This window comes from Ictalurus punctatus, chromosome 25, assembly GCF_001660625.3.
Source record: "Ictalurus punctatus breed USDA103 chromosome 25, Coco_2.0, whole genome shotgun sequence".
NCBI classification, from domain to species: domain Eukaryota; kingdom Metazoa; phylum Chordata; class Actinopteri; order Siluriformes; family Ictaluridae; genus Ictalurus; species Ictalurus punctatus.
In genome coordinates, this window is record NC_030440.2 from 2,275,001 (window position 1) to 2,285,000 (window position 10,000).

General features: G+C 40.7%; 2 protein-coding genes across 3 annotated transcripts in view; one reads left to right on the forward strand and one right to left on the reverse strand.

Annotated features, from left to right (window-relative positions):
• Nucleotides 1–495: 495 nt before the first annotated feature.
• On the reverse strand, nucleotides 496–2,734 carry fam166c (family with sequence similarity 166 member C). Its single transcript, XM_017455566.3, has 3 exons — nucleotides 2,655–2,734; nucleotides 1,005–1,278; nucleotides 496–721 (listed from the first exon to the last, which is right to left on the reverse strand). Exons 1-3 carry the CDS (start codon nucleotides 2,732–2,734, stop codon nucleotides 596–598), a joined length of 480 nt encoding a protein of 159 aa, XP_017311055.1. The 3' UTR covers nucleotides 496–595.
• Nucleotides 2,735–4,007: 1,273 nt separating this feature from the next.
• Nucleotides 4,008–10,000, forward strand: part of otofa (otoferlin a) — a 62,246-nt gene continuing 56,253 nt past the window's right edge. For both annotated transcript variants that reach the window (XM_017456223.3, XM_017456224.3), the window contains exons 1-2: nucleotides 4,008–4,313; nucleotides 9,530–9,588. In XM_017456223.3, the coding sequence (XP_017311712.1) occupies nucleotides 4,235–4,313; nucleotides 9,530–9,588 (138 nt within the window). In that variant the 5' untranslated portion in view covers nucleotides 4,008–4,234. The remainder of the gene's footprint in view (nucleotides 4,314–9,529; nucleotides 9,589–10,000) is intronic.

Here is a 10,000-nt window from a genome sequence, read left to right on the forward strand (position 1 = left end):
AAATGTGTTCTCCAGAGTGAGGAATCATGCTTCATTATCTGGCAGTCTGATGGATGAGATACCAGGAGACCGCCACCTACCGGACTGCATAGTGTCTGCTGTTATGTTTGGTGCAGGAGGGATAATTCTCTGTTGCTGTTTTTTCAGGGTTTGGGCCCCTTGGTTCCAGTGAATGGTAATGTTAATGCGACAGCATACAAAGACATTTTAAGACCTAAACTCAACCCCACGGAACACCTGTGATGAACTGGAAGTTTGATTGCGAGCCAGGCCTCCTCGCGATTGCCTGACTTCACAAATACTTTTTTGACCGAATGGGGCACAATTTCCCACAGACACACTCCGAAATCTTATAGAAAGCCTTTCCAAAAGAGTTAAAGCCAGAACGAGGTTTTGGAATGGGATGTTCAAGAGGCTAATATAGATGTGATGGTCAGGTGTCCACATACTTTTGGCCACACAATGTAGTTTTACTCGATTGAACCCCGCGTCCCATCCCATAGGGCCTCCTCCATCACTTTCTTTGGTTGTTGTTGCATTATGTCACCGAATACACAGTAACACACACTTGTACCAACAAATACAAAGTTATTAATTAATTTTCAAAGTAGTGCGTCTTACACAAATACTTCTCATTGTCCGTCACTGGCATCGTGAAGAAACTCACAGGCTGCCGTGTCCCAGTCGTATCTTTGTATTTCTCCCTGTGTTTCTGTGCCAGCTGGAGGACAAAACAAGTCATTTAGCATAACGCTGACATGCATTCACTTCCTGAGCGTTCTTCTCTCTCACTTCACGTGTCTCATGGGTGCTCTTTCTCTATTAATCACCGTTCCTCACGTCTAATCTTATTTCACGCTAGTGTTTTACACCTGTCGATATTTCTAATTCTCATCTCTTCTTTTGACAACATACGCAAGATGTTAATACCGAAAGTGCTTTGAGCACCCAGTGTATTTATGGTCACTATGCAGAGCAAAGAACACCAGAGTTCCGTTTCTCACCTCATTAAAAAGCTCGATCTCTCCTTGCCGTTTGAAATCTACATTGTAACGTGACCAGTAGGTCGGCTGGACGGCTGGGTATCTGTTCTGTGAGCGATGCATATTGATCAGAGGCCCATCATTTGAGTAGATGCAAGGGAGCAGGCCACCTTTACCATATTCACTTGCATGGCAGGCCGTGGATGCACGTCGGACGTCCTGTAAATACTTGACGCTTGCCTTCCCAAATGTGTCCCCAGACATGAACTTGGTGGTAGGCACATGTCCTGTGAAACTAATTGATCCAGGAATTTACCAACAGAAATCTGCTCAATATGCAGAGCACAATTCAGATATTTTCTAATATATATATATTTTATTTCTACCCCAGTGTAACATCATTTCAAATAGAGTTTGTTTTGACTCAGGATATCCACATATTGGCCTTGTTATTCTTTAACACACTTTCCCGGTGTTTCACATTCTCCTAAATAAGACACCGCTCTATTATTTAAAAGCCCACACTGAATGCATTAAATATGTTCATATTGGCATACGTGTGATGTGTTCAGTCATTCTGGTGCTAATTTGTTGGTTTGTACTATATTTTCATTATTCCCGTGAGACGTCGGCGGTCCGGTAGAACAGTCACAACGATGTTAACCCTCCTGTCATGTTGGGGGTCAAAATGACTTCCGGAGCTTTAAATACACAGAAAAACAGCAAACAGTTTAAAACAGAAAAAAAAAACTTTATTATGGCTTGTCCGAGACAAACCGTAAGAAGAAATATTTGTGTATAAGTTCATGAGGAGAAGTCACAGAATTTCAAAGAGAGATTAACCAGTGTTCCAGACGTCTCAAATGTGGAAATGGTTCAAACTGACCCATAATATAATAGGAGGGTTAAATACTGTATGGGGGTGGGGGGTTAACAATCTCAAACGTAAGTGATAAATGGTGAAATTTTGCGGTTGCCTCCCGAGAACACAAGAACAAGAGTTTCTTTCCTCACTCGCTATTTTCAACTGACGTTCAATGTCACATCAATGAGAAAATCTAGAAATGTAGTTCAATGAGAAATGAGACATAGCGGCCTCGGAATTCATGAAGGCAAGTTAGTGATCGAGTTAGCGATCTACGAGATGACAAGCACAATGGTGGTTTTAGCATGAAAGTGGAAGCTTTGGATCAGTGTGTGTTTGAGGCAGAGGTGGGAGACGTGGTCAGACTAAACGACTAAAGCGCCGCTGCATCAGTCTGTTTAGGTATCGAGATGAATTCTTACTGGTGCCACTATGTCAGAGGATCGGATGGCAATATGGGTAATGTGGGAAACCAAAGTGAAGATAAGTAGACATGTTTAAGAAAGGACTAGATCAAAACCATAATGAACTTCCTTTTACTTTCACACTATCTGTTCGGACCCAGATGAGGACGGGTTCCCTTCTGAGTCTGGTTCCTCTCAAGGTTTCTTTGTCTTCTAACATCTTAGGGAGTTTTTCCTCGCCACACACTTAAAATCTGTATCCTGTGTTTATATGTTTCTGTAAAGCTGCTTTGACTAAAGCAGCTTTACAGAAAAGCTAAAGCTAAAGATAAGTGTCAGACACTCTACAGGACACCTCTACACACCTGTTTAATGTAATCATGTGATCATCAGGTAGCCTACCCCGGTATCAGAGGCGATGGGATGTAGGTCGCATTGTTGTGCGTGATAAGAGTGCCGTTTCTGGAAGTCACTGCTGCCATGTTCTGGTGAACTCACAGAGTTCATACAGAGAGAAGAGAGATCTCAGAGATGCTTCTCCAGCACTGCACACCTAAAGCGACAACACTGAGTTGCCTGGTAACCACTGAGGTTCTCACGTGACCCTGCGCGCACTCTCTGGTGTTCATTTATGTACAATGTGAAGGCTATTAAACATATACATGTAATGCACGTTGTGGAATAGTCTACTACAGTGTTTGTATTCGTGTGCACGAATAGGCTTCTACTAGGCTATTTAATTCAATCAACTTTAATTTGAATGAAATCCTTGTTTGATTCCTGCAGTTTCAAGGCAGTGGCAAAGGTTTCAGTGAGCAGGGCCTGGGATTTATTTACAATAACGTGAACCCTTGCTGTTTGAAGTGAGAACAAGCATGAGATTTGTTCTTAATTTCTCTGTCTGAAATTCACCTCCACAAGCGCTCTGCTGTGGAAGCCTGTAGGTGTTGTGGTATAAGCGCATTGCTTGAACTGAGTTTAAAATGCTGCCCCCTGCTGGATCTTCGGCGTCTCCACCGCACCGTGAGCAGCTCCGCGCGTAACACTGACGCTCATTATGACTCGCTTTAATGAGTCGATTCCTTCTAACTACACGTTTAGGTGAATCGAACCCTGCCTGTTTAGTTCACCTGAGCACAAAGTGACTTACAGAGATGTCATGCTAGAATTTTAACCTTAACAATAACTCACATTTACAGCAAAAGAGTAAATATGTATAACGTGAGCCTATTGTCATAATGTTACAATTACCCTACTAACCCAACTGGGAAAAAAAAAAATCAATAGGAAAACAATAGAAAACATCACAGAAATTCTAACGATTACCATTATTGGTCCTTAATGGTATCCACTAGGCATAAAATACCAGAAGGCAGAAGAGAAGGCAACACATTACAAACGGACCCACAGGGACCATTAAAACCAACACAGTTTCCATTAAAGCCAATACAATTCCCATTATACCCTTTAAAACCATTATAAATTCTATGAGGGTTTGGTTTGTCCAGTCACATTTAAATATACATGTCACAGTATGTAACATATGATACTCGTTGACCTTGCAGTAGGCTAAGACATGAACATAAAGAGGGAAAATGCTGTCAAAATTTCGAAACGAGTCAAAAACGAAACTTTTCGCTCCATCGCGTATGCGAATCGATTCATTCGACTCGCTTGAAAGAGTTGTTTATGAAGAACCGGTTCGTTTTCGAATCCCCCATCACTGAGTGCGCATCAGCGGTAAAGGGGCGGAAAGCTGCGCGTGTGGAGCACTGACCAGATCAAGGCAAACATGAATGCACTTTAATTATTTACGGATCTTTTTAAAGTCGGGAAATATTGCAGACGTTGACGTTTTTGTCGCTTGGGCACAAAGAACATTCAGATTTATATTCATAGTCTATGGCAGGTTTTATATAAGTAGGGGGCTATACTTTTGGGGGGATTTCTTGCGCTCGTGATTTCCGTGATTTTGAGCTGCCATGACTCTGGTGGTGTATCTGAAATCGGTTTCAGAGCTTCCCGGGAAAGGGGACCGACTCGCCAAAGTCTCATTCAGAGGTACCTCTACACTGTGTTTACTGTTTTCTTTTCTTTCTTTCTTTCATTCATTCTTTTTTTTTTTTTTCTACACGTATGTTACAATTCAGCCTAGAGTCTCTTGCAGGTTATTCCGCATCTATGATTAGTCCTAGCCTTAATCTTTCACTTTGTGTGCGTGGGTGGGTTTGGGGCTGAATCATGCCCCCCCAGTGATGTGGAAGATTCCTGCTCAAAGTTAGGGATCCCCCTTCTCCCTGTCTCTCGCGCACAGAGAAATCCCGTGTTGTAAAATCTACATTTTTATTATAAACGACCACAATGTTCAATACAAGTCCAACAGGACACTGAATGAATGGATGCAGAGTACAGATGTTACTCAAACAGGGACGATTTCGCACTGAGGGCTTCATTCAACACCGCATACCACTCTCCTAAATATTATATCATATCATATTGACTTATTATTGCGTGCACATGTAGGCGAGGTTCGCACGTGGTCCCAAGGAGATGCTGATATTATACAAAAGAGTGCATAAGCACTGTGTACATTCTCATCTTACAGTGTTGTCTCGATTCCTGCAGTGTTCATGGGTGTCTACTTTCACTGAACAGGGTGGGGATGTATTTATTTATTTATCTATTTATTTATTTATTTATTTATTTATTTATTTGTTTATTTATTCAAAAGCTGGTGTTATTTTTTTATTTTATTTTGTGTGATCACGATTGAGTGTGAGAATCATGCAGCATCTGAGTAAGTTGGCAAAGCCGTAGGCGAATCAAGAGTTAATTGAACGCAGTTTGTGTAGGCTATAAAGGCTGCTGAAGTGCCCTGAGCAACTAACATTAAATTGAACGAGCTGAAATTTAATAACTGAAGAGATGAGGTTTGATGATTTGATTTGAGGAGAGAGTATATAATCTAGGAAATTTCTCTCTCTCTCTCTCTCTCTCTCTCTCTCCCTCTCTCTCTCTCTCCGTTATGTTATGCTGTTGCTTTTAGTTCAGCACCTTGGACAGCACAGCGGTTGCCCACCATATTAGAAACTGTTTTGTATTTGTTTAGTGATAGGACGTAGGGTGGTGTTGCTTTGTGTTGCTCACTCCTGTCGTAGATTAAGTGCGCATGGTTTTCTGGGGCTTCCAACGCGACACTAGTAAAAGAAAGTGAGAATTTGTGAAATCTGAGCTTGTACCTGTTCAGGAAGAATTTAATACTGTAGCAGGTTCCATTTTTGTTAAACAAAACAGAGGTGGGCAATATGATAAAATAATACTAATTAAAAAAAATCATAATACTTGAAGACATGGGTTTGATGACGAGCGTGCAGCAAAACAGTACCTAGTGTCGTATTAGGAAACGGAGTTTGATGATTTTATTAAATGTCTTCCGAAATAAATCGAAAATGAGGACGCATACATCTGCTTTGTAGTACTTTGGTCAGATTGAATGATCTCGGAATGCAGTGTGACGTGCAGTATTTCTGATTTTGTTTGAAAATGTTTCCAAATTTGTGGTCTTTTTTTTTTTTTTTTTTTTTTTTGCTGCCATTGGCATCCACAGAGCTGTTTACGGCTCTAGCCTGTCTGGAGCCGAAAGTTTTCAGGAAGCACCCTCTCAGCTCAGTCACATCCTGTTCCTCTGGGAAATGCAGAACACACAGATCTGATTTCTACCATGCAAAATCAAAAATGAATGGAGTGTAATACGAATCGTCAATGTGTATTTTGATGAAATAGGGACAAGCAAAGCTACTAAGATGGTAAAAAAAACAAAAACAAAACAGCAATATCTGTATCCTATATCTGTGTAATTACCAAGCATAAGCATACTTCTTAAGTGGGCCTTTCTCTTTTCATTTTTAGAATTCTATCTATGGTATTATAATAATTCCCTCATATTAAGGACTTCTGTTATTCAATTGAATTCAATTCAATTTTAGTAATATAGTTATAAATAATTCCATTCTATAACTATGTCCTACATGGTCAAAAGTGCAATTGTGTACCCAAGAAATTCATTATAGTTTTCATGTGAAGTCTGTTTTGTTGAAGTTTACTGAAGACTTGAGTGCAAAACTATTCATATCAATTGCAGTCCAACACCATCGTCATGGTTTTTAACTGGTACCGTCCACAGTGATCTCACATATCTTTAGGCTGTCCATTTGGAGCCGTAAGGGATTTCCACGTGCTGAGAACCCCAATCAGAATTCGGGCATTAGGATGGATCAGGCAGGTCCAGAGAGCAGAAGGGGTCAGGATCAGTGATATCTCAGGAGTAGCACGTGTAGCTCGACAAAGTAAAAGTTATAGTTAAAACCAAGTGTATATTACCAAAGTTATAGTTGTTATAGTTCAAGCGCTTCAGTCAGCTTTCGGACACTAAAGGATGTTATGCTGTACCGTTATTTTCATCCCTCTTATCATCAGTAATTTCAGTTGTCCATAGCCTGTGCTCAACATAGCATCACACTTATGCGTGCACTCCAAGTGCACACCACACAATTTCAGCCCTGATATTTCTGTCAGCAGCGAATACTGAACCACCTCCAGATCATACGAATCACTGCATGAGTAAAAAAAAAAAAAAAAATTAAATGAAGCAAACCTAACCAACCAACCAACCAATCAACCAACCAACCAAACGAACAAAACAAACAGAAAACATTTTGTAGTGTACTGACAAGTACAATGTTGAACAGTAGCCAGAGCACAAGAGGAAACCCTGCTGGAACACCCAGAACAACAACAATAATTGAAAGTCACTTGGTGTTCTGCAGGAACCTTGGAAGTGGAGTCATATATAAATCTGGCAGTATATATGTATATATGCATATGTAATATGCAGGTGTTAGAAAGAGACACAACGTGCAAATCAGGGAGGTCAACATATACAGTATATTAGGAGAAATCCAAAAAACGTCCATGGCTGGGGTCAAAACACAGACAGATGAATACTAAATAGTAGAAACACACACACACAAAAAAAAAACAAAAAAGACTGGGAAATATACTCAATAATGCGTACAACACATGCAATACTTTGCAAACAGGGAAACTAAGGGAGTATAAATGACAACAGGATGCTTTGACCGTATTAGGTAGTATAGGTATTGGTGATGGGTTGGCACCTCGGGTCTCCCGCCTCATGTCCCCTAGGATAGGCTCCAGGCTCCCTGTGATCCTGTGTTCAAGTGGTATAGAAAATGGATGGATGGATGGTATTGCGCCCAATATGATCTTGAAACACTGATTTGTTATTGGAGCCGATCAGATCAGAGCACTGATATCAGTATCATATAATAAGATAATAAAATCCTTACTTCTTTGATATTAAGTGTGAAAATTCCCATTTCTTCACCTCTTTTTTTGTTTTTATATAGTTGAGTACAGAAAGGAGAACTACTGTATATGGAGCTTGATAGCTGATTATATACTGGAAGCGAATTCTATTCAGTTTGGCAAGTCGCATGATAAACCCTTCTCATGTTTTCTTTGAATGAGATCGGGAGCTTCTTGTTAGGGATCCTTCCAGCTGTATACTCTCTATAATGCATCACTCTAACTTCTCTACTGCATTCATTATGTCTGTCTGTAAACACCAGCTAAACGGAGAGCAAGGAGACAGAGCTGCTCTGGGGCGTCTTTCATCATCAAAGGACCTTTTGTTTATAGTCTTTGGGGGATTCTATAAATTTATGTGTCTAATTCAGCTGTCCAAAAGCCTTGTGTTTGTTATATCACTCATACCCTGACTTGAGTGTATTTATTATTCTGTTGTACCTTGGGTGGGTGGAATAATTGACTTAATCAATGAAACACTGAAGCTGAGTGGGCTATTTTAGCACCACCAGGTATCGGTCTGACTCTAGAGACAAAAATAAGCAGATCAAATCACAGTAAAAAACAACAACGACAACATAAACTGCCTTATGTGTTGAATTAAGGCACAACAAACCGGCAGGACTTCACATATTCTGTAAATCTCTATTCTCTCTTCTATTCACTTAGTTGGATTTTAATGATGGTGGTGAAGAGTGCTAACATGGCACTCCAAAATCTGGTGTTCGACTGGGTTGACATCTGGTGTTAGCATATGAATGACAGCATTTTCATACTCATTTGAAATGGAAGCGTTCAGTGAGCCCTGTGGGTGTGAAATGAACACCCATCAGGATAGAAATGCTTCATCACAGGACAGACATGATCAGTCAGAAGAACTTTGTATTTAGTTGCAGTGACGCGTCCCTCTAAGGAGACAAGTGGAGCCAAACCATGCCAGCGAAAATGCCCGAAAATCACAACAGAGTGATTAATCATCCCTTAAATTTTTCACCTGCATGTAGATTTCTATTCTAGATTAAATTAATATTTAAAATCAATACGCTTTGCACTACAGTACATGATTTTGATCTAAAATTAAACAAAACGAAACAAAACCAAAGCACGCTGCATATATCATATTTCCCTCTTGTTTTTATTTCGTTAGATCTTTTCTTCTTTTGTGTTTTGCGCTTTTGTTAACGCACCTGCGTTATAATCCGGCGTGCATCCACAATCCGAAATGCCCGGGCCACGTATTGCGAAAGCCTCACTTGTACTGTGATACAAGCAGGCAAGAGGAGCAGTCGTTCTGACTTTGTAATAAGCTCTCTGGTCTAATTTGATGTGCATTACAACATTAGTTTCCAGTGATTATTACCGCATGTGTATGTGCGTGCGTGGGCGGCCGTGCTTATGCTGCATTTGTGTTGACAGTTTATGTTTGCTTAGCTCTTGAAGATGTGCTGCTCAGTGGGTTTAAATTCTCTAGGGTGTCCGATATTCTTCATACTCATCATATTTACAGCATCGTACTGCGACACAGTCAGAACCTGTTGTAGTGTCGGAAGGGATCTATTTAGCTCGATGTCGATCATCGTTAAACTGTCTGCGATCACGTTTTCTGTTTATATTGCTGGAGACCGTCTAATGCATGTATTGAATTTAAATGCTAATTAAATAGCACTATTTGGCTTGTCGGATGGTCAGTGTTGACCTGCTCTGCCTGTCTCCTTATTTTCCTGGCATCAATCAAACACTGTAAATGAGTTATGCTGATAAATGGTGGTAAATATGGCCCTAATATAAATGCTGAGACATGTATGATGATGAATACATACGTCCATTACGATGCTCTCAAATTGAGTCCGTAGGATTTAATAAGACAAGGTCTTTTTCCTTCTCCGTAGGTCTGTCCTTCTGCTCACGTGTCCTGGAGAACTGTGAGGATGAAGCCAGGTTTGAGGAGGTCAGTGCATTTATTCTCCGTCTCAATGTCTGTCTCTCAGTCAGTCAGTCGCGCACGAAAACAACACTTAAGCTTGTAATTCCAAGCTCAGGAGGAGGGAAAGGAATAATGATCGAGGGAAGCTTGCAATTTAGGCAGCGGGGAACTAATCGAACTGCTCGGCCATGTTCTAGCACATCACATTTAACGTTGTTGTTTCCTAGTGATAATATAACTGAGAAGCAGGGGGGAAAAAAATCAGCCATAAGATGAAACCGTAAGCCTTTGGTTGCACCCAGTAAATTACCCAAAGTCCCCTGTCAACTGCGTGCTGATCCACTTGGGTCTGTCTGTAATCCCACGCCAGGAGTTCTTTTCACTGTGATCCACGTGAGCATATTGAACGCCTCACTGTCTGTCTTCACTCATTTCA

Excerpts from the sequence above, each read along its gene's own strand:
- fam166c (XM_017455566.3), bottom strand. The coding sequence starts at position 2,734 with ATGGCAGCAGTGACTTCCAGAAACGGCACTCTTATCACGCACAACAAT. Across the intron at positions 1,279-2,654 it reads CCATCGCCTCTGATACCGGG|TTTCACAGGACATGTGCCTA; the intron begins GTAGGCTACCTG and ends TGGATCAATTAG. Across the intron at positions 722-1,004 it reads AGATCGAGCTTTTTAATGAG|CTGGCACAGAAACACAGGGA; the intron begins GTGAGAAACGGA and ends TTTGTCCTCCAG.